The sequence below is a fragment of the Anopheles ziemanni genome, chromosome 2, assembly GCF_943734765.1.
Source record: "Anopheles ziemanni chromosome 2, idAnoZiCoDA_A2_x.2, whole genome shotgun sequence".
Taxonomy (NCBI): Eukaryota; Metazoa; Arthropoda; class Insecta; order Diptera; family Culicidae; genus Anopheles; species Anopheles ziemanni.
Window position 1 is genome coordinate 94,533,436 of NC_080705.1, and position 24,301 is coordinate 94,557,736.

Genomic DNA, 24,301 nt, shown 5'->3' on the forward strand with positions numbered 1-24,301 from the left:
CACATGATGCTTTGTAGGCCCCCGGAGAATCCAGCGGAAATTGAAGCGATGAAGGCGCTCCCTCTCCCTGGCCAGGGGCGCGGAAGGAGGGCTGGTAACCGGTACGAAATTACATTACAGCATACTCACACAAACACACATACACACCTACACACAAAATGGCGAAACGGAAAGAAACAAACCAAGAAATGTTCTAACCTTGTGCCTGTTTTCCGGGCCTTGTGACGAGAAAATTCCTTTCCTGCCCTTCCTCCTGTGTAAGTTCATCACACTTCCGTCTCGCCCCTCATTTTTTCCCGACGTTTCCCGTCCTTCCCGTCCACCCCAAAACAGACTTCCTTCCTGTGGACATGGTCGAAATTGGACAACAGTGCGGACAGAAGGGAAGCACACTGTTGCGCGCCTTTCAGCATAACGATGGCATGAACCTTCTCCGCATGACCGATTTGTGGCGGGCGGGAACGATACTTGAAGGAAACCCCGGGCCAATAGACTGGTGGACCGCCGGTTCGCTGCGTATGCTTGTGTGCGTTGGTTGTGTGCGCTTCCGCTTTTCCAAAGCCGGCGATTTTGGGGATCGTTGACGAGAAAGTTCGCTTCCTGCCAACGGTGTGAACAAATTTGCCTTCTTCCGGTGGCCACATGCCAACAACAGCGTCATCGTTATTACGCTTTTATCGCGATTTAATCACATCAGGTTTTTAACCAAATCTAAACCTGCACCAATTTATCGAAATAGCATGAGGCATAACTTCGATCCAATGATGTGAAATGTTGTTATCTTAATCGAAATTAACACATATTCAGATTACATTTTTATTATGCAAAGTATTTAGTTGTATCTACTCTTTTGTACAAATGAAATCCATGACATAATTATAACTTGATTTTGTGTTTCAAACTTAGCACAGATCTAAACTAGAAATTCTACTTAAGCTTAAATGGTTGAATACGGGTGAATACATTATATTATCAGCTCCAGTTGGAAGAAACGTCCGAGAAACGTAATTTACACTTTTTCGGTGAAATAAGCGTCATGGCGAAATGTTTAATTCATAAGCTACGCCAGCGGGCCGCTTTCCGATCGCAGCTGCGAGTGACGCTGATTATAAATTTTCGCACTTGTGATAAGTTTTCCCTAGCCCTCCCGCTCTCGCGCGAGCGACAGATTATTTATCTATGCACAATCATTAAGCAAACTCGGCTCGAATCACCGGCGTCGTGGCCTGTCAAACACCTTCCACCTATCAGAACACCCTGCCCCTTCCAGCGTAGCTCAACGGAATTGCTGGAAAAGGATACCGAACGAGTTGTGTCAATTGTCGTGGTATGAAAATTTTACATTTCTGTCAATCATAATGAAAACCCGTCGCGTGGTGTGTCGGTAGGAGAAGGTGGGAGGCTAATCTTTATCCTTTCCTGCCCTGATTGGCAAGTTTCTTCATCTTTTTCATGCACTCCGGTTTTAATACAATGCAAATGTAAACCTTACGGCCCTTTATAACCTTGAAAGCAGAAAAAACCTTCAAACCCCGAGCAAACCGTGTGCCAAAATGGTGCCGAAGGATGTGCACGATGAAATTCCTGGGTTAAGTGAGTTAATTTCGCATGTATCCCATGTCAACGTCACGAAGGAATAAAATGGCATATTCAACCAATGTGTACATGTACATCGTTCGCAAGCAGGTGAAAAAGCTTGCGGGGTTTTTTTCAATGGTTAGACAGCTATTGTGTTGCGCAAATGTTTGCATAACGACAACGGCGGATAAGCCAATCGGGCTACGTTCAGTGAATAGTCATTTAAATATGGCTGCCAGCTGAAACTCGCGTAGGGTCCTTTATTAAACCATAGAAAGCCCGTGCCTTATGTGGGTAAGGAGGAATATAATAAGTTATTTTGTGACGTCAGTCTTTGTGTGTGTCAGTGTTTGGTGACCAAGGCTTCGTTCAAAGGGATTTGTACATACCCTTGATTTAACTATGCTATACAAAAACTATGCTGCCTCCGTTTGGATTGCATATACTGCAAGTAAAAAAAAATGGTGTTCCTCTTTAAAGTCAATCACCTCTGTATATTCTTTAGGATTATATTAAAGAAAATGTTCTGCTCATTTTATCTCTCAGCAAGTTGATTAAACAAACTGAAGGTACGAGGTTTAGGTAGGGTAGTATGAAAGTTACTCAAAGTTACAGTGGAAAAGTGGTGGTGGTGAAAGGAAAGACAGATTGGTTATTAATATTGCTCTGTCGGGTTGCTAGATTGAACAACCACGCGTTTCGTAAGAGCATGCCGTGTCATCACACGGCTGCCATTCTGCTGCATATCGCCTTTAATTCCATCTTTAAGGTAGGGTTAGTTTTAAGTACCGTAAGCTTGAGATGTCTTCCTGAAGAAACTTCCTGGTGCCTTTATTACCCCTTCAACAGGTTTGCTCAGTAAAACATTGAGATTTTACACAGCTAGAGTGCGCTTTTCCGAACGTAAAACTTTCAAATTGTCTTCGTGCTGGATACTTCAGGATATTCGCTGGTCGAAAGCGAAGAAGAGCATGCTTGAGCCATCCCACGTGGCGACTGTGGGTGGTATGGAGCGGAAAAGTGAGCTGAAGTAAACCGGATGCATAACTCAAATCGATCTTTCTTCTCGGCAACCGTTCCGGTACGTCCGGATGGTTCAAGTGGTGCAGTGTGCGCTCATCATTGTTCGTCTCCGGGCGGAAACTGAATTCTCTTCACAATCAGCTAGGATGGGACAGAGGCTTGGAACGGGGCTGCAGGTGCAGAAAATGAGTCAATTATGCTCATGTTTCGATCCGACTGCGGGTTGTAATTACCACTTCCGGAAGTGGACAAAGACGCAAGCGGTGAGACAGGCGAAGGACAAAGGGTAGACGTTTTGGAGGCAAATAGCTGTAAACCATTAGTAACCAGGTCTGGTTTTATGCGCAAGATGGAGCAACTTGTTGAAGAAGGATTTAACACTCTGTGGGCTGTGGTTGAGTGGTTCTTCTGGTTGAATTCTTGTCGATGCGCCGTGGAAAGTGTCAGCGAGGGAATTTTGCTTATCTCCCATACTACTGTAAATGGAGAAGACTAACCTGGAAGATAGGCAACTATTTTAAGTTGGTACGGTGAATCATAGGTGTGTGGAAATTGATCAATTTTCACTACGAAGGAGTGCTTTGTGGTCGATAATAATGCCCAAAGGTTGACAAACACATTTCCGTTACTTTGAAATGCATTAAAAACCGTTTTCAAACAACATTTCTCCTTGAAAACTCATCCAAAGCCGTTGCAAATGGTACATCGAGGAAGGAAGAACGGATGGATGGACAAACGACATCGAGGCTTGATATAGGATGCGCTGTGATGGATGTGAAAAGGTGTGAAAGAATTCCACCCCCTACCCAGCCGCAGCGTGCTTCCCACACACATATACGTCCGGATGTGGCGTACCGGATGGGAAGTTTTTGTCCGCGAGAAGACTATGGCTAGCGTTAGTGCGGAAGAAGCAACAAATATGCTTCGGCACCGCTTCGTTGACACGCTTGGGAAAGGACGCTGACTGTAGCTGGAACGGAGTGGTGACAGTGGATGTATATAATTGAAATATTTTCCTGACAGCGATGGTTATGGTCGCCTGTCAATGCCGCCTATCGGGTGTCTCCTAATATCGCTGTCGATTACGCCAGTTTGATGCGCTTTCTTCGATTGCGTTTCCCTTTCCGGTTGATTTGCTCACATAAAGCACAGCCGAATAAACGAGAAAATTGTCCCATTCGAGCCGTTGTTTTGGTGAGGGCGCAACAAAGATACGAGGCAGGACGGAGGACGGACCCGCAGTTTGCTTGTCGATTGCTTGTAGAGAAAGCATTCTATCGTACACAAGCACATTCCCTGCCTACTGTAGCTTTTTTAATCTATTTTTTCGGCCTCTCCAACAAGTATGGCAAAAGGATATCCGAGAGGTTCGACTTTTGTACGCATAAGGCATTACAACCATCCGCCTTGTTTACTGATTACCCAAAGCGGAGGCCGGTGAAATGGCGCTGGAGTATTGATTCAATCCGTCGACTTATTTACACGGTGGTTTCATTCATTGAGTGGCCTAACGAAAATTAACTAAACACATAAACCCTGCGTGGCCTTCGGCAACTGCTCTTCGTGCTTCAAATGTTACATGCCAATACAACAAATGCCAGCGGCAAACCTGTCTCTAAGCTAAGTGGCATTGTATGGCAACGGCTTATTGGGAAAATAGCGCGGGTGAGGGCTAGTGTTTGACTGAGTGTCCGAGCAGGACCAACAGAGGCGTGTGTAAGGCGTCTTTCGAACAGCATCTCGCTTTTATCGCTTTCAATCCCACCGGAGATCCCGGAGGACCGTTTCGAGTATTTACGCTCATGTTGTCGGCGTGCCGGTTGACCACAGCAAAATCCCCCCGACGAGCAAACCACGATGCATGCTGAAATGGCCACCCGGCTATGCTTGGAAGTAATCAGTACAACAAACAAACCACACAACCAACCTATCCATCATCATTTCTGCATTTCCCGCCCGGGCCGCCGTCCCGTTTTGTTCGGAAGTTCGTTTCTAATACTTCCAGACTGCACATCCTGGAACAGCAGGAGGGAAGGGTTGGTATCATAATGATGATGACGGTTTGGTAGGTCGGAGACTAATTAATTGGATTCGGCTTGTACGCAATGAACACAGTAGAGTCCATTGCAACCGTAGGAAACGAGCGGAACTTGTAGAATGCGAGTTCCGTCTTGGTATGTCCCGGTGAAAAAAAAAAACTTGAAAGTACATTTGTACAGCTTCAATTTGAGCTCCGAGAGGTTGTTGGTAGCTTTTCGCCAATCCAATCTATAGTTATAATCCACACCGACAAGGCAAGAACTATCGCCATCCCATGTGCGTTTCGTGTAAAGACTTTATTATGTAAACCCAGGAGTAATTGTGAGGACTTCAATGTTCAGCAACGACAATATAACGATTAAGAGAATGGTGATCCGCATTTATCAGGATTAGAATGAAAGACTTCCGAACTATCATTTGTATGACAGGACGTTTCTCCAGAGGTAACCCATTCTATTCTCTTCCTCAATTCATACGTTCATTCGATTAATGTTGTAAATCCTGTGCAACCCTTCAACGACGTTGTGTGGGATTTCTGCTTTTGGGTAGTTTTATACTTTAACTCTTCCATACTTCGAATTCCGTAAAAAGATTAACGGTTATGCAACTTTAAGGTAACGACTATGAAGACTTCCTTATCTTGTTTCTTACTCGGGCAGGCTATATCATTCCTTAGAAAACAGCAATCGCCAAGGCATAGGTAATAGTGACGATAATCGCATTTTAAGCGCGTCATAAATTGGATCAGAGTGACATTCATTTGAATTAAATCGTAATTAGAGCCCATCGCTCGCCATCGCCCCTGAGAGTAGCTCAATCAACACCATCCGTTCTGTGGTTCTGGTTGTGTGTGTGGGGGTGCGGCATGTCGGTCTAGGGGGAGGCTCGGTTCTAAATTAATCTCTCAAATAGCTTTACCCCACCCATATCTCCCGCCCCAACGTCTAATGCCGGAGCCAGTTCATGTACACTTTCCAATCAACGTGAGTTTGTCATGAGCGCAACAAGCGACCATTTTATCCGAGCTTGTTACGGGTCTGTTCCGAAGAGATTGATGATGATTCACTGGAAATAAAAAATGCCCCGCGTAGCCCTTTTTCTGCAACGTTGAAAGTACAATGAATGAGCCTGCTGTATCGTTTTGTTTTCGTGACTGGGATCGAGAAAAGGAAAGTAACAAACTTCTTAACCTTGAGAAACGATGGTCGAAGCGCTAGAGGAGAAAAGGGAACAAAGTTGAAAAGTCGGTATTTGCCTTTTGATGGTTGACGTAAGGGGAGCCGCTTTTGGAATCCAACCGTCCAGTTAATGGGTCATTTACTTTACAAATGTTTCGTCCTAAAATCAAGCAGGAACTTGTTTGCACTTTTGTTTGTGAACTCACAATGGGAATCCAACCGTAATAACTCATTTAGTTAGGGTTATCCTGCTAAATACTATTTATGAGCGCAACCTAGCCTGGATTATATTAAGGATAATGTTATTTATTTGTTGTATGTAGGAAAATGTTATTTATTTAATTAATTATTTTTTGTCTATAAAACAACATGAGTTGCTTTACTGAATCAAAAATAGTACTCTATTCTCCTTGGACTCTTTATATACACTATATTTTCAATGGTTTTGTGCATATTTTTATATAGCTTAGCAAAGACTTACTACCGGAGAGCGTTCGTTGGGATTCTTTACCACCATGAGAAGCAATCAAAGCTCCTGTAGATTGTTTGCAATTTCTTTCAAAACGATGCTATTGAAACGTTCGCTGATTGTCGTTTGATTTGCTTCTCTTTCTCAAGATCTTTTCAGTTCCATTTTTGCAAAGCATAAGCAAAAACCACAAGGATACTCCTTCACATTTCCCCACGCTTCCTTGGATACTTTCATTTCCTTCTCGTCGAATAGCGTTCATCCCATGGCAACCGATACTATTTCGAATGAGAAAAGGATGAAAGCCAAAAGGATCACTTTTCATTTTGCACTGGAACTGTAGGGGACCTTCCAATGTGGAGGAGAAATGAAAGGAAAACGAGAATGATTGTTGATTTTCAACCCAAATCGAGTAGAGTTTTTGCAGGGATCCCCAAAAAAGCCATTATAAAACCTTCTACCAAGAATTACGGCGAGGAGAGAAAAGGCACATTAAGGAGTTACGAAAGGGAGCGCATACAAACAGAGGACAAAATATTGCAATGGCGGCCATGGGCGGTTGCGGGAATCGGGAGCTTTAGAAACAAATTAAGCAACCTTACAAACCCTCTTCAATCCGCCCAAGCATTAAAACGGGAAAGCAAAGGGGGAGAATTTATTTAAAACGATTACTTATGCTCGTTACACGCCTCCGCGAGCCTTAGAATCTCTATGTATGTGCGCTTTTCAGCGGATTGGTGAGCGGGTTTTTGTCGATCGCACAGCAATAGGCCGTCATGGTGAAATTTCGAGAGTCAAAGACGAAAAATCGATGCCAATTCATCTCATCGTTTGAATCAGCAGAAAGAACGAATCGGCATTTCTCCGATTTTTTGTTCAATTGCGATGTGTATTTTTCATTCTGTTTGCCCGATCACATTCCCATTTAGCTCGAACCGAGCAACTTGTTCAAACGATGGGTTGCGATGTTTGTTCACCATGTTTTTGTGGGTATCGGCTTCGATAGCTAGCAATGTCTTCAGTATTAGAAATCTTTCCTCTTTCCAATTATCCTGGATAAATCAAGTCTACTGGTTGGTGAGCAAAAAACTCACACACTTAAGACAAACAAAACGGAAACCATATGAATCCACTTTGAAGTTGCGAAACCCGATCCGTTCACGTACACACACGTGCCTTGTTCCAAGGAGGGGTTCGAGAAAAATCTTAGCCCAAACAAAATCATGTACGTAACGAAATTGAAATGAAAAATGTGATTTCGTCAATGTAATTTTTGGACTTCAGTGTATATCAGAAAACTGTGTGTACAGTAGAAACAGCCAGGTGATGGAAAAGACATGCTCATCCTCGACGAAAACGAGTAAAGAAAGATCATAATATTGTGTCAGCATAAAATTGCCAATAAAAACATCGCCAGCAACAGCGAGTGGAGATGCCACGCTTTGCACTACAAAAATATTAACTCCCCCCCCCCCACCCCCCCCTCCCCGCACTCTTCTTCCTGCTGATGTTAGTATTTTGATTGTATAAATTGACAGCATATTACAACGCAGGGCGCCCGACGGTATGACAAACCAGCTATGTAAATTGGAAAAGTTTAGTACAAAATAAGTATTTTTTTAGAAGTTATTTCTGGTTTCCCGTCTAAGAAACAAAATTTTGTGCTAATGTTTGCTAATGTAATGCCATAAACACAAATATTTCACTCACTTGGAAGGATTTTTCGAGTTATCATCGGATCGAGATCGTCAGACCTGCGAACATCAGAAAAAAAGCACGAACTGGTAGTCAATGGCAAACCATACGCATGCTTTTTCAAAACGTATGAGGTTGATGGTTTATTATTTTGAAAGCTTATACAAAAGTACTATTGAATTTATTCTGAATAACTGAAAATTGCCCTGCCATCCCAGCCGATATGTGCTTCCAATATGTAAGATAAGCGCACGAAAAAAGAAAGCTTTTCCAGTTCGATCCGCACACACCGGCCCTTTTCAGATAGCTCGCCGATACCCTGCAGAGCTAGTGCAAACTATTGATTTCAGTAGTTCATTTCCTGCCATCTTGCAGATCATTGCGCACAGCCACAGGGTTCCTACTCGGAGCGTCATTTTACGTACAAAGGCACTCTTCGAAGCTGCATGCGAAGTGGCAGTAAAAGCTTATACGCATCGCTGACGACATGTGTTAGGTCTTGCTCGTGTATATGAATGCATATCGGCAAATGTGTTGATTCAGGCCCCACATCACACCTTGTACGACACAAGTAAGGTTTGTTATGCTGCGTATTTATTTCCGGACCTTTTAATGGCAGTTTTGATTGGAAAAGTGCAAAAGGAAATAAGTTTGGAGTTCACATTTCATGCATGGTGATGCAAATAAAAAATGTAAATATATCAACCATATTAGCGCTTGCAAACTGCGTTGAACATTCCAAGAAATTATGAATACCAGAAATGGTTACCAAATCTGATGGGTTTCATCGGCGAGGCTGGCTGGAAAAATGTAGTTTGTAAACAACAGATTGGAAACGGTTGATGTAACTATGAATCACCATTTTCTGCAAAATCCCAGTGAGCTTAAACGGATCAAATGAAACAAAAAAAAACGCACACACACAGGCACACGAAAGCTTAAGAGGTTTTCATTTTCGTGTACAACGAACAATAAGTACATCCTGCCTCCACCAGAGCAGAGCAGTAATCTTCTGATCAAGCCGATTTGTTCACCATCGTAATCGTGATTATCATTGTTATCATCGTCCCCCCCGGCAAGGATCTTTTTTCATTTCTGTTTTGGAAAAAATATCATTCAGTCGGAGTGCAACGAGGCGTCCCCGAATGACGACGGGAAACTGCCACGGAAATCGGCACCATGGCGTAACGACGATGAAAGCGAGGTAAAAAAAAATCCCATCAAAATCAATGTACAAAATGGAGCCTGTGGGCTGTGGGGTGGATGGAGTGTTGATATTGAATGCGAAAACCATGGGATGATTTTTCCGATTTTCCTTTTCATCGTTCTTTTTTTTATCGCTCAAGAGACAGCAGCAACAAGAGCTACAGGTAAATTCGATTGCCAAAAACCTTCGTCATCGAGCACCATCAAACTGTGCCGTAGGACTCCTCCATTCTATATCTGCCATGCCTCTCTCCCTCTCCCCGCCGCCAATCTGTGCGATGATTCGAAATAAAGAATTAAACGAGTGGAAGATTCACAAGTGATAAGATATTAATCGAGTACGGAAGGCGTTCACATCAGGTATTAGAAACGTTGGATGAAATCATCGGGGTATGTAGGAGGGCAAAGTCTATTGTAACACACAAAATGGATCGTTTTGTAAGACATGTTTTATTTTTAATCGGGAGTAGAAGGTTCACATTTAATACGTGTTGCCCGCAAAGTAATGCAGAGATAGGAAAAGCGCTCAAATATCCCATTTTCTGTTGTTTACACGTGGCTTCCTGTGGCGGTGACGGAACACATTTTGTGAAGAAACGGGCACTTCGCAAAGTCATTTATCGAAGAAAACGACTCACGAGAATTGTGTAGCTCTGAAGCATATGGATACTTTCAATGAGAAATGGACGATAAAACCCAATTTACATTTCCTTGCTATCGAACAAGTTTTCTGCAAAGCGCCTAACTAGAAGCCGCTTCTGCCGGCGGATGTTCTTTAAGCTCGCGAATGAAAACTTTTATCCGTAAAGGTGTGAATTCACGGCGTAATATACAGTCAAGTTCCGGCGTCCTGGCTTGGAGCTTGTTGAACCTGGTTGGTTTTGAGAAAGCTAGCTGGAACTGGAGTAATCTTTTTCTTTATCGTTTTCTTAAACGTTCGGGAAACGATACTTTTCGCGAGAGGCCGATGTGACAAAAAGAAACCCATAAAACACTCAAGTTTTCTTTTTGTTTTACTAGTAGACCGAGCGAATGGAAAGGAAAAAAGCTAAAGGTTGAAAAACTGTTCCGAATCAGCTATTTTGTGAGTAGGATAACTTCCTTCCGTGTGAGCAACGCGGGGGACCATTCGAGTGCTGTACAGGCTTAAGTAGAAAGTGTTTATGTTTGCATTGAACTTGTGTGCCGTGAACAGACGAATACCGCTTGTACTATACAATATTTGCTGCGGCCAGGATATGAGTGACGGCATGGGAGAAGAAAAACATGCACGTAGAAGATATTTTCCTCCAAGAGAGGGTGCCCTTTCGACCCCCCGCTGTTTGACGACGCCGGAGGCGCTGGTGCCAACAAACTGGCCTATGTTGGCGTGCGGCAGGAAGTGTGCAATGCATGGGTGTGTATATGTGTGTTACAAAGCATGGAGTAGACCACGTAAGTACCTACCAACGATGAGAGAAACGAGGAGCCCTTGAGACTCGACTCAATCACATAACAGCCGCCGACACATTAAAGTGCGAACCTTCGCCACGGGGAGTCTTCAGCGATCAGGAAGTGAAGAAAGTAGACGGGAAGAGAAAAGAGGCAGTATTTAATTTTCCGCAACGTAGCAATATTAGAACTTGTCACTCTATGATGGCACGACCGAAAGCGAAAGAACAGTAGAAAACACTTGTTTCGTGACCCTGCTCTTTTGGAAAAGCGAGTAAAAATGAAAGTTAAACGAAAAGCAGGCAAATAACTGTAAAGGAGAAAATTAAAAAGAAAAATACACAAAGATGTCGTATCACAGCACAAATCACAGCATCCGGGAAATCACAGCTTATTGACATTTAAAGACAGCATGCTCATGGAGCATCACTATGAGTTCGCCCTGCACAAAGACAATGTTCACAAAATGTTCCTTGCTCGACCACATGCGTGGCACTCCTGCAGTACTGAAATGTTTCTCTAGTACTGGTCTTCAAACCGTAGAAAAGGAAGAAAATATCTGCACTCGGAGCATAATCGATCAGTGTATCCAAAGGTGCAGTCAATACCGTAAACCGTGCCATCGGGGGGAGAAAAGATGAACACCTGAACTCCACACACGGACATTTTCTGCGGATCTAAGGTTGCAGTATTTTTTTATTTTTTTTTCAACAGATCTCGAAAGATATTGCGTTGGCTAAGCATATCGATGCTAGCGAATTCCAACCGACCAGGAAATATAAATCACATACTACATTTTCCGTATTTCACGAAACAAGCGTTCAAAAATGGTCCGAAAATATGCCGACACACACATACACAAACGTATTCACAGGCGCGCGATAAATAATAGCGTGTAGTCCCGGAACAATGAAATCAAGGACGACCGATCTGGTTGACTATCCTTAGCGAACTATTTCCGGGGAAAGTCTCGGGTGCAGGTTTCCGCTTCTACTGTTGATGACGCTGGGTTGAGCGCTCACCACGGAATGCAGGATGATTGCTGCGAGTACAGCAGCCAAACGTGGCATGGGGCCGATCTCGCATGTGACGAGCAATTTTCCCCAGCAAAACTTTCCACCGCTCGAAGGATCTGGTTGAGTCACGCTGTGCGACCTTTGCTCTCTGCCTAGCAGCTGTGTCTCGCATTTTCCACGGGAAATAGAGAGGAAAACGTTGAGCATAGGAGAGTACAAAACAGTTAGAGAGCATTGAAGAGCGATAAGGCTGTCCTTTGGAGTTTGTACAGTTTGTTATCGTCCCGTTTCGGAGGTAACGAAGTAGCGGTTATCCAAACGTTGTGGGAAAACACGTAATCAAAGCTTGCTATTCAACACATCGTTTCTCGCTGGTTCGTAATGGTATCTATCGTTGTAGTCTCGTCTATGTTACTTGAAGGAACTGAGTTTCCCACTTCTTGTTCCATATCATGCAAATCCTTGTTCTAGAATCACCTTATCCGATGGAAGGCAAGTACCTAACCGGGAGAACTCCGTCCCATTAAAGTCCTGGTTTTGGAATGGGCAGTAAAAGAATTTCCTTCCATTCTTCAAGACAAGACCCTCTCCATGCTATCCTTATTGTACGTCAGGCATCCGAATACGGTTTATTAGGTATAAGCATTCTCAACGCCGTTGCCACAAGGTATCTGGGACGAGGCGCACCAAGAAAGCACAGGGTTAATGGACAAAACTGCCTGTCCTTTGTTCGGTTGATTCGAGATCATGCAACCAGCAAAGAGACTTCTTGAAAATGCCACTAGGCAAACATCTTTTTTGCTGATTAAAACAATTCACAAAGGGAACAGTATTTGTAGTGCAACTTCAGTATTTTGAAATGATTCTAGTGATATAATTTTTTTAAGCATTCTCAAACCTAGTCAAGTCATTGCTTAAGCAATACAAATGGTTTTTGAAACCGTGTGTTTTCATATGCTTCGGACTGTAAAGTACGTTCGGTTCTGTACAAACGAAATACTCAAAATATTGTGTCCTGTTTTTAAAGGGATACTAATGGTCTAAGAGAAGAGCGAAAAGAGTGGTACACTCCATTCGTAATCAAAAATGGAAGTGAGTAGGTTGTTGACAGTGTAGGTTTTGTGTTATGCTCAGAAAACGTGCGCATTGCACACTTTTTCAGCGTGGCTTGCATCCAGCTGATCAGAATCAAACAGGCTGTTTATAGGACTGAGTGCGTTGAATTGGCAACTCTAATAGGTATAACAATATGTGCTAAGCTCTTCTTAACAAAGCGTGTATGGCGCTCTGTGGTAACTTAACAATCATATACGGTTATGCAGTTTTCCGCTTTTACAGAATACTTCTATGTGTCTGTAATGTGATAGGTTGATGCAGTAGGTTTTTGTGTGATATTTAGTTTAGCTCACATGATTACAAGTATACCAACGAGATTACGAGACTGGTATCGGTGCCACTTGCGGAAAAAGCCATCGTACATATAATGTTTTCGCTATTAGGGAAACCATTCCGATGAAGCGTAAGAGTCTTCATTTTCGTTCTTTCTCCGTCCATCAAAAGGCATGTGTCACATAGCAGAATCACACTATACAAGGCACATTCATTTGAAAAATTATACGTAAAGCATAAAATTGTGACTTGAAATTCCGTTGATTATTCAAAATAATTGTTTTGAACCGGTTGAATCGTTCCATTCGCTTTGATTCCGGATTCAAGAACTGAGTTAATTTAAAGGAACGGCATGAACCCAGTGGGAACTCTAGGCGCAGCTGTCAAATGTAAAAATCGTAAACTTTGCAAATCGTCACTTTCGACGAAAGAGTTTTGCTTAATTTATTGTATCAGTCCTTTAAGAAGCGACTTACTACGAATCCCATTCGACATGGATGCCCATCGGGAAGCTATTCAGAAACAAATCCACCAAGATTGGGCCAACCGGGAGTACATAGAAGTGATAACAGCCAGTATTAAACGAATCACCGACTTCCTCAACTCGTTCGGTTCGTATGCGTGAATTGAACGACGTTACTTGTATCGGCAAATTAACCAATTGGTTTTCCTACATTCATGCAGATATGTCCTGCCGTTCTCGCCTCGCCGTGTTAAACGAGAAATTAACTACCCTAGAGCGACGGATTGACTATCTCGAAGCGTGTGTGACCAAAGGCGAAACGTTGCAATAGTAGTAATGAAAGTCGCCGACGAACAATAACAATCTACCTGCGTCTATGAATCACACCAGAGATTGGCGATCGTCAGGAGTGGACTGCACCGGGTTATGTTAACAAATAATCATAATCGTAATCGTACAAGCGAGAAAACTTCAGCATGAACATATAGACCCAACCGGCGATGCTAGGTGCTTTGAGATTGAATGTGATCGGAAGCGTTTTTGATTGATAGCACGTTTTAGGCAAATGAAAAGAGGTCTAGGCAACATAATGGCAACAACGGGAATAGTCTCGCCTTCGTTCGGACGACTAATCGCTTGGATTTGAACGACGAACTCGATCATTCAGTAGGGTTTATTTGTGCGTATGGTTTGCTGTATATTTCCTTTAAGATTGATAGTGAACGAATCTATGATGTGCTAGGAATAAGCGACGAGCCTACAGAATACTTTTGAATTCTATGTGAGTTTGAGAAGTATGTGTTCCATTTAGTATCAGTTCATGTCTAAATTCCCATCAAGAAACATACCAACGTAAAACCCGATTGAGCAATTCCGGAAACATAAATTGCATAACCCTGAAATAAGTGCAATTCCGTAAGCAAAATTCGAAAAATGAAAAAAAATAAATATTTCACTTTATTTAATACTTAACAAACGAAGACAATCGCAAACATTTTCATGGAGAGACGTAGCGGAATCGCTTATATTACACAGAAGGGGCATCCAAGGTACCTCATACCACCTTCTTTCTACTAAACAGCTAAAGAGCAGCTATTCGTCTGGTTGTTGCTTGTATGACTTGACACTTAAAGATATTGATAAAATCTGGTTTAAAAACGAACAGAACACAGTTACACTTAGTTGACGATCTGCTAAAGTCCCGAGTAACAGCTTCGAATGGAAGATGGATGCATTGTACCCAGTGGAAGTGGGTTATGGTGGTGGACAACCTATTCGGTTCCACTTGTGGTTCCATGGAATGGCAGTAACAGTCGACTGGCCTCCGTGAATGAGCGTTTCACTGTTTCACAAGGAAGTTTACTTCCGCTCATAGCTATCGTACTCCGGTTCGTCCTCGTAGCGTGGAGTGGTAGACTGGACGTAGGAGCCGGGCTGGGCGGCTGGTCGTCGCTGTTGCAGGGAGATATTGATTTCCTCCGGTGAACGGTAGACACTGTGCGTCGGTTGGGGAGATGACAACCTGTAGGACGAGGGTGTCGTGGCGTAGACCGGCTGCTTGCGCACCGTCTGTTGTTGTGGCTGATGGTGGTACGTCTGCTTCACGGGTTGCTGCGGTTGATGGCGTTCCTCGTGTTGGCGCAACACCCGCTCCTCGTCATAGTGACGCTCGTCAACGTAAAAGTTCTCAGGATAGTAACGTTCCGAGTATCTACAAATAAAAAAATATATATATTTCTGGTAGGAAACGGAATATGGGCGTTGCTAGCTTACCTTAGTGTAACGTTAGGCTTTGTCATGTGCTCTTCCATGTTGATCGGCTTGTAGAGATAGTCGTTGACGAAGTGATACTTGGACGACTGCTCGCAAATGTTATCACCCGACGGTGGCATGCAGATTAAGTGCACCTGGTGGAAGGTGAAGCCTTCCGGGCAGATCCACGAATGTTTCTGGTTCTCCTGACAGTAGTGGAACACCTCGCAACCGAGACTCTCGTCAGCGTAGTAACCGGTCGTGCGTCCTGTGCACTGGAACTGCGACTTTTCCAGCAGCACCGTCAAGCGGTCGGGTTCTTCTTCCTGCTCGAGCTCCTCGCTGGAGTACGATGGCTTCTTGAAGCTTTTCTTTAAGTTGTTTCCTTGCTGCTGTTGGCGATTGTTGTACGTGGCCACTGGCCGGTCATCTTCCTCTTCCTCCGACGAGCTGCTACCGTACTGGTTCGAGTACGGTCGTGAGCGGTAAGGCACGTTGTTGGCGGCCGCCGGCACGGAGTCGACCGACGAAGAGGAGGTGACTGATGAAGGTGAGGACAACTGCTGCTTGTACTGCTGGCCAGATACTACACAGAGCAGCAGTATTCCGCAGCAAAGCTGAAGTGTTAATCTGTGAAAGGAGACAAAAACGTGCTGGTTGATTACAGTGAGCACGATGTAGGCGTTTAATGAGCGGCATCATTACAGTATGCCATGATCTGTTTGCCGTGCGTTCAATGGTAGCACCGCAAGCTTTCCCCAAATTATGACGATGAAGATATCCATGGACTGTGGAGGGCATTGGACGATTCCTTTCGCGAGAGAAACGAACGAGGAACAATGTATCATTCACTGGAAAACGTGTAAAATTGCTCCAAGAAATTCACATGCATCATCGGTGCACGTGTGCGCACACGAGTTGTTGAACTGTTCCCATCTGTCTGTGTCGGTGGGAGACTCGAGGCTGAGGGTCACTGCACACCGTTTCCATCCGCTAAGTGTTCCTGAGATTCGCGGTTCCCATGGGGAAGTGAAGACACGAAACGCCAGGCCACTTGTAATGCATCCTATTATGATGGAGTCGCCGTGTTTGTGTGAAATACGAATCATTTGCATCGGCACAATTTCTAATCGACTGCGTTGGCCACATGGTGTCTGAATGTGTTTTTTTGTTTTGTCGAAATGAGATCATTCACATTCACCCCTTAGGCACTCTGTACGACAGAAACTAACCTCGGTGTTACGTTTCATGTTTTAATGCCAACGGTCTTGAATGACATTCATCGTCTTCGACTTTTCGTCTCATTTGCCTGCGCCACCCACGGGGTGCGTGCAGCTCTTACACAACAGCAAAAAAGCCCAACAGAGTACAGACGCAGGCGATATTGTTATTTGCTGGTGTTCGGTAGAATTAAAAAGCAATATTGAACTGCCTTCTTGGTTTTGCGTTGCGGTCGAAAGCCGATATTTCACGACGCGCAGGTTCCCAAACATAGGCTGGGGATACTTTCTTACTTTTTAAACGCAAGATGAGTCGTAAAGGTACGAAACCAGTCCACAACGATGATCTCAAAGATTGCTGGAAGGCTGTTTTTAAGGAGTGATTATTTATACCCTACTTTCGGTTACACCCAGCTAATGGGTGTATTTTTGCATGCATCGCCACGAAATTCATCTCCACCCATCCGTTGAAGAAGTTCGCCCGTCAAGTGCAGTGACGCTTCCTACACTCCCCATTACCTTGTGGGCATGCATATTCAGACACAATTGGTCGTGGGCACACAGAGCCCCATTCTCAAGGCCATTGGTGCAATAATGCATTTGAATTTGAACTGGCCATTGTTATGCGCCATTCCATGATTGCTAGCAGCTAGATTCGCATGCGGGCAAAACAGTATCCATGCACACAATAAAATAAAACATAAACGCGTCAAGCATATTGATTGTTGATCAAAGTTTTCTGGTGTTTGGTGCATTAAAATTTAATATTTAGGATTTAAGCAAAACGCAGCACTAGCGTGTTTTAGTACAATTTCCATTAGTTCAGCAATAAAAAAACCAATACACTTTCTCGTCAAACAATCTTTTTCGCCTCCAGGCATCTAACTTTCGACAAGTTCGTTTGAAAACTCAACCGACTGATTTGCTAGAAAGTGCGGGCTTAAAATTTGTCGTCGATTGGGTAGACTGAAAATTTCGAACGCCAAATGCTCGCCATTGATGTAGTCACACATAATTTCTACTGCTTTCCCCCACCCGCTGAACCGGATGCTGCTTACACAATACACTACTGATTGATTAATCAAATTTTCTGGCTTTTGTGGTCTGCCATTGGAAAAGGTATACGATGCCGGAAAATGGTTGAAATAGTTCGTTCCTACCCCAACTCTTACGGATAGCAAATATGTAATGCGCTCGAAAGTCTACACCCAACATGTTTAAAAAGATACTAATGTACTGCGTCAACTCATGTCAGGAGAATCAAAGGGCATAGACAAATGAAACGGCAATGACTAACGTTTTCCGTTCCATTATGAGCTGTTGACTTCATCATCTGGTACCGTTTCTTCTACTCTAAAGTAAACTGATTCAAGTTCCGGTAGCTGGACAATGTCATAAACCTCAACCATCTCCTTTTCTCTCTGTAAATACCAGATTCCACGGGCAATTCATGGTTGTTTTGCGGGCCAAATGCAAGCATGTGCAGCATTACTATTCAAAAGTTGTATGGGAGGTTTTATGGCAATTTTTTCTTACTTTGCCATTTTCCGTTCCCCCGGGCATGTGTGTAGGACGGATCTTTTGTGTTGTGACGGAACTTTTTCCGAAGTTGAAGGAGAGGATTTGGACGGGAAACTTTCATTTTGAAACAGTTTGTGATTTGAACGTGTTAGACTCGCGTTTACCTCTGCAGCACTTCTTATGCGATAGAAGGGCAAAAACGGTTAACGGGATATGTAATCTTTGACCATTTTCTAACATTTCGTGTAGTAGTTGTGCATTTTTTTTAGATTGATTACAGGTCACAGATCGAATTGTTTGTTAGTAAACATGTATAAAGTATTCACATGTATATATTTATTGTTTCTTGCAGGAGCTTTGTGGAAGACTCTTCTTAGTAGCTCTTTTTTATGGTGGCTTTTATGCGACTTGTTTCGGAAGCAACTTTTGACATTCACAAATACAGAAAACCATTAACTTCCACGAGGATAAATCTTCGAAGACCACACTCCTTTCGGACCGATGGTTCAGCAAGCCTACGCCGATGGGCCACGTTTTGTTAATTCCACCGTCGTCCGGGGACGCCTCGGTTCATCACATCACGTGGTAGCGTGATCTTTAAAACCTACGGTCAGGATGTCGGGGAAGTGTAGTGGAGGATAGGTATAAGACGATCATTTATCAGCAATTTGCAGCCAAACAGCTCCATTCGTAACCGCTGGCAACCGCCACTGCAACTTCAGTCTTGTACTCAGTCACACTTAACGATCCACCAGTAAACGCTGTTCAATTTTACTCTCTGCCAGATGCTTCTGCTGCGACTAAGAAGTCATGTTTGTAGGTTGATTATTGTGGGAATCTTTTCCATCCATGTGGGAAAAGAATTTCTTTAAGGCTAATTATTGTGACACAAATCCTTTTAGCCTTTTGTTGGCATTATTGGACAGCAGTTGGTGAATGGAGCACTACTGGAAATAATTTCTTGTGTTCATTTAGCTTGATAATTTCTTGCACAGGATCGACAGGTTAAAAGCTCAATGCATCGTAGAAAACAGATGCACGATCAAAAAAGAAATGATACACGGACCAGTTTCCAGTTGGGAATCGCTACGCGTATTGAAGACACCATTCCAGTTCCAGTTTCTGTGCCGTTGGCATGCTGGAGGGACAAGAAGGTGGCACAAATGTAGTTCCATATACGCGAGCTGGACAATAAGGGTATGGGAGAGAACATCGGTGAAAGATTACATAAACTATGAACCGCGAATAAACGACCCTTTTGAGCCTGCCCTGCGAAACGTCGATGTGCATGAAAAACGGTTCATAAAGCGAAAAATAAAAAAAGTCACCTTCCCCCTTTTTCTCGTCGATCGTCAAAATTCAATTCAACAGAAAACGAGAGACGTAGAAGCCGAATTGGAATCCATGGCGGCACCGTTTTCATTTGTGAACATACGGGTATCGGATGCTGTGGGGCCTTGTGGGAGCGATGGTAAAGAAGTAAATTTCCCGAAGAAAGTGCAATCCGTCGATCGGTGTGGGCTCTCGCAGGAGGAAAGCAAACGGAAAAGGGACTGCCGAACCTGCCGCAGCGAAGTGATCAGTTACCGAACGAAGTAAAAAACGACTTAAACCAGACTTGTTCAGAGCGGGTTTTTAACGATCATTTTAGCGCTAGATCGGGGCCTACGGTTAGATAAGTGCAGTAAGACGTGTTCATATCTCGGTGGCTTTTGAAAACGCGTTTCAGATTGTCGACTACGCAATCGGGCGTCCTGCGTTAGTACTACTTGCCTATTTCTTTGGAAGATAAAAGATGGATTCTGGACTCTGGACAACGTCGGTCAGTCGGTCAGTAGCCGTTTTATTTCTTCTCTTTTGGCCACTTCGTATGTCCTCAGGGTGATGATGCAATTCCTCGAGCATCAAGTGCGTAAAGGTGCGTTTGGCGACTTGCCATAGCATGTCATTAATGCTCCACACACCGTAGGCGGTCGGCGGTTTTCTTGAGACAAAACTCGATCAGCCCGACCGAAAACCATTTGAAGATGTGGGGAAATTACTTTCTAAAATATTGGACTCCCATAATTATTCATTCATTAGCTACTGCGGCTAAGCAACTCGAATCAACATGAATCCGATTAACTAAATTGGATTTTCATATTAACTCGGTTCCACTACCTTTATGGCGTGTTTTAAGAACATCGACTACGATTTAATTTCTTGTAGAACATTAACTGAAGATAGAGTTTTACAACCCTTCAAAACAATATTATCGAAAAATCAGGGATGCATTCACTTCATTTCTGTCAAGCTTTCTTCATTCGTTTCGTTTCGGGTCGTAATGTGTATGAATGATTTGCAAAAATTAGCAAAGAAACATATGCTGTCATCAATCGAAAATCTACCAGATATGTTTCGGTAGATTGCAGCTAACCATGGGAATAGCCTACAGGTCAAAAAGGCTGCAACATTCAAAAAACGGCTCGCCGAGAGGTCTTTAAATCGCTCGGAGCTGCGTCTTCGTGTCGATTTTAGGGTCCGTCCAGGTCGTGTTCATTCCCCTTGGGGAGAAAAAGAGGACAGCTTCAGCTCGACAACGTTGACCGAGTTTGGAAATGTGGCCACTGGCGTCGGCCATTTTGCGACACTATCGTGCGGAAAAAAGGCAAAGTACGGTTGGGTTTTCGGTGAATGTGCCCAAAACGCGATGGGACTATCGCACGACCCACGATCTGATATCAACGACTACATTTCAGCGCGTCAACGCGACCAATCATTTTGTCAACAAACGATCGACAAGCGACCGATGGAGCAGCGACATCGTATGGCTCTGGCCTTTGCGTTAAAGATGGATTTATTACAACACCTCCATCCACATCCATCTGGTAGTGACGGATAAAAACAAAACAGAGACTTTCCTCATTTAAATCATTTTCAACGTTGGGAAACACGATCCGCCCAAAGCCGAGTTATTGCGCACATGTAGGGTGGTCGGGCTTAGGCCTAGGTTCCTCTGCCCGCAGCCATCTGGAAGCTGTGCCCCGGTGTTTCTGGGTCGCTTCCAGGGCCCGAGGGCGTGACGTGATGTCGTCAACCTTCCTCAGCTTTATCCGCCGGTCGATTTGTTGGCGTCGGAATCACGCCCCAGACACGACCGCCCGAAAACGGAGACGAAGTCATGCTGCCAGCCGCATGTTTCGCATGCAATGGCTCGACGAACCTCGATTGGCCTAACTGCACCAGCTGCTGTATGCATTTTCGAAATTGGGGGTTTTCATGTCACTGGGGTGGTTTTAATTTTGCACGACTATTTCCAAAGTATGCTTAGAATCACGTTTGAAATTCAACGCTAATATTCAAGCGCTTCGCAGGAAACGTTCTACTTCAGCTGTTGTTCTTATGCAGTATCGGACCAATATATTTGTGAACCCAAAACTAACAGATATGCATTATGAATTTTACAGTTACTTTGGTGATTCCTTCGTTAACTTACCTCATGATTGCAGAAATTCGATTGACAACAGGTTCCGGAAGTGAGATGAGAGATTACAATCCCTGCTTCCACTTAATGTAAGTTCTTCTATACTATATCAGGGTCGCTGAAATTAAATAATTTGAATTAAACCTTTTCAAATATAAATAAATATTGTGCAAGCAAAAACAAATTCATTAGAAGCAAAATTGAATCCGTTGTTGTAGAGTGCAAAAGTATTTCAATCGAGGTTGTGGCTTAAAATGTCATCTAAAGATCTCTACAATGAACTGCAAATTAAATTTCGGAAGATATGATACTTCCTAAATTTACATTCATTGAGCCTAGCATTTCACTACGTAATTTACACTTAAGACTCAAAGTGAGCATTTTAGTGTATGCTTCCAGTTCACATTATCAGCGGTAATTTTCTTTAGCCGTATCTCTCGATCGCTTTTGTTGAGGTACAATTTACGATACAATGAACCAACGAAATTGGTTGCGGCGGAAAAGTAAAGCATAGCGCTTGCACTTTCCTTTCGCTCGTTAATTGTTATGCTTTCGATTATAATCGCATATAACGAATCAACGGCACCGAAGGAAACCACAACGTTCGTACACACGAATGCAGCAATGTGTAGATGGAGCACTGAACATAAGAGGCTGTCGTTGAGAGATTCAAGACGGTGAAGAGGTGTTTGAAAAATAACGAAACCGGATGGGAGGAAGTTTGGGAGGAAATTTACAAACGAGTCTTTGTAGATTTACTCTCGATTTCACGTGTGTTATTTTTGTTATGTTTGTTTTATATTCCCGAATGTTTTATTTTTCACGGAACTCTCACTAAAGCATCTGGGCCGCTGTTTTCCAACTCGGTTGTATGTTTTCACCATTGCATGTTGGTTTATGGGAAATAATTTATTTAGTTTTTAATTTCCATTGTTACAATTTTCTTCTAAATTCTCACTAACTACGACATCAATAGTGTCATTTATGCTGGCCATTTTTACTTTGCCATCGAATAAAAATCTTGAATGCACATCACTTTGTCTTCTCGCACACTTAAATTAATTTCTGTTTCAATTGTTTATTAAATTTTTATCGGTTTTAATTTTAACGCTTCACATAAATAACTATTACTGCCCAGTTTTTTTTTGTTTCAAGGGAACAAACACGAGCGGAACAGATTAAATAGACACCTTTTTCACGACAAAATATGCCTCTCCAGCGCTGGTTCAGTTCGCGAAATCACTTTGCTGCCTTTTGGTCGCTGTCTGCCACTCGAATGTTTGCCGGTGCAGACGAATTTAAAGTTTTATATTTTCCCCTCCAGGGATGAAGTGTGCCGCGTTTCGGAGGAGGTTGGCGTACTGCATATAGCATTTTTCCTCCCCACCAAAGCGCGCCCGATCGACTGAACGAACGAGCGAACGAACCGACGGCTGGCGATGATGATGACGACGATCGGGTGCAATTTCATGAATGCTACGGGCGGGCAGATATGTTGGAAAAGGGAAAAAGAAAGGAACAGCGAGAAAAAAACTGCAGCAAAAGATTAATATTTGCCTGATGCCCAATAAAGCAATGATGTAGTAAAGGTTCTTTTGTTGACTATTTTACGCCGATTGTCACCGAGACTAGTGTTAAGGAATAATGCAACTACATCATGATAAATAATAAGGGAAAATCAGGATCATAAGTATTTACAATCTTTCAAAATCAAAATCAAAATTGCATTCGTATCGAAAGTTTTGCATTTTATGGTAATTTTACAATTTGAAAGCATTAAAATAATGCTCTACCATGTGTTGCTAGATACAAATGTAAATTTGCCGCAACATTACACTCTAACAAAAGACAAAACAACTAATCCATAATGATATTAATTACTAAAACCACATTAGTCTGTGAATTGGTTCGATCATTATTTGATGTGATAATTAATTTGTAGCGGTTAAGGCTGGTCCTACTCACACCCGTATGGAACTCCTGTATCATGTGTACCGTGAAATACAGTTTGGGATTTACGAACCGAACCGTCTTTTGCATTTCATCTCAATTCAATCAAAGTACAGGAAAACACAAGACTGCGCAGCAGGTGAAATACGCGCCAGCGAAAGCAGCAACGGTTAAACAGGGAAAGTGATCGCTTGAGCTTGGGGGAAGCGACGAGATTCACAAATCCCATGGCCAAGGGGCGGTGGAAGGTGGAGGCACATGGACGGAGCCACCGCGAGGAAAACTTAATAAACGGAACGAAAGCCAAACTACTAAATCACTTTTTTATTTTACCTTCTTGCTTGTGTTGTTCGAGTTAGCTGCATCCCGCCACTCGCCATCTTTCGTTAGCTGTGAGTCCGGGATCACCTTCTTGTTTGCTTCTTTTTACCTCCCACTGGCATGATTTGCCGAGCGGATGGAGGGAAAACACACTACTGTTTGGTTTGTGCAAATTTGTATCTGTTTTCGCTTTCGATGCGTTTGCATGAAAACTCACCGAAGCGTTTGAGGTTTTCTTTCACGTGCGCAATTTTTATTTACGATTTTTTCAATCACTGTTAAATTTTCCGAACCATACGTTTTTCTTCTCGCCGAGGAAAGCGATCACGCGCATCTCGCGGATTATTGAAGCGCATCGTGGAAATGGAATGAAGTAAGTAATGCCGCCCCGATTGTGCGCGTGTGACGCACACAAAATCGAAAAAATAGTTCACCCACTACTCACGATAGAGTGCGCTTAAATTTTACAAATAAATGAAGCTTCTAAATCCTCTTTGCTCACTGGAGTTCAAATGAAAGCAAAAAACCATCAAACTCATAGATAGAGAAAAAATGTCTATGTACTATCTTCGGAATTGTACAAATA

General features: G+C 43.2%; 2 protein-coding genes across 2 annotated transcripts; one reads left to right on the forward strand and one right to left on the reverse strand.

The window, feature by feature from the left end:
• Positions 1-13,430: 13,430 nt before the first annotated feature.
• LOC131281486 (probable protein BRICK1-B) lies at positions 13,431-14,096 on the forward strand. Its single transcript, XM_058310821.1, has 2 exons — positions 13,431-13,636; positions 13,710-14,096. The coding sequence occupies exons 1-2, from the start codon at positions 13,519-13,521 to the stop codon at positions 13,817-13,819; spliced, it is 228 nt and encodes a 75-aa protein (XP_058166804.1). The 5' UTR covers positions 13,431-13,518; the 3' UTR covers positions 13,820-14,096.
• Positions 14,097-14,847: 751 nt separating this feature from the next.
• LOC131294827 (uncharacterized) lies at positions 14,848-21,461 on the reverse strand. Its single transcript, XM_058322872.1, has 3 exons — positions 21,457-21,461; positions 15,262-15,870; positions 14,848-15,199 (listed from the first exon to the last, which is right to left on the reverse strand). Exons 1-3 carry the CDS (start codon positions 21,459-21,461, stop codon positions 14,848-14,850), a joined length of 966 nt encoding a protein of 321 aa, XP_058178855.1.
• Positions 21,462-24,301: the final 2,840 nt, after the last annotated feature.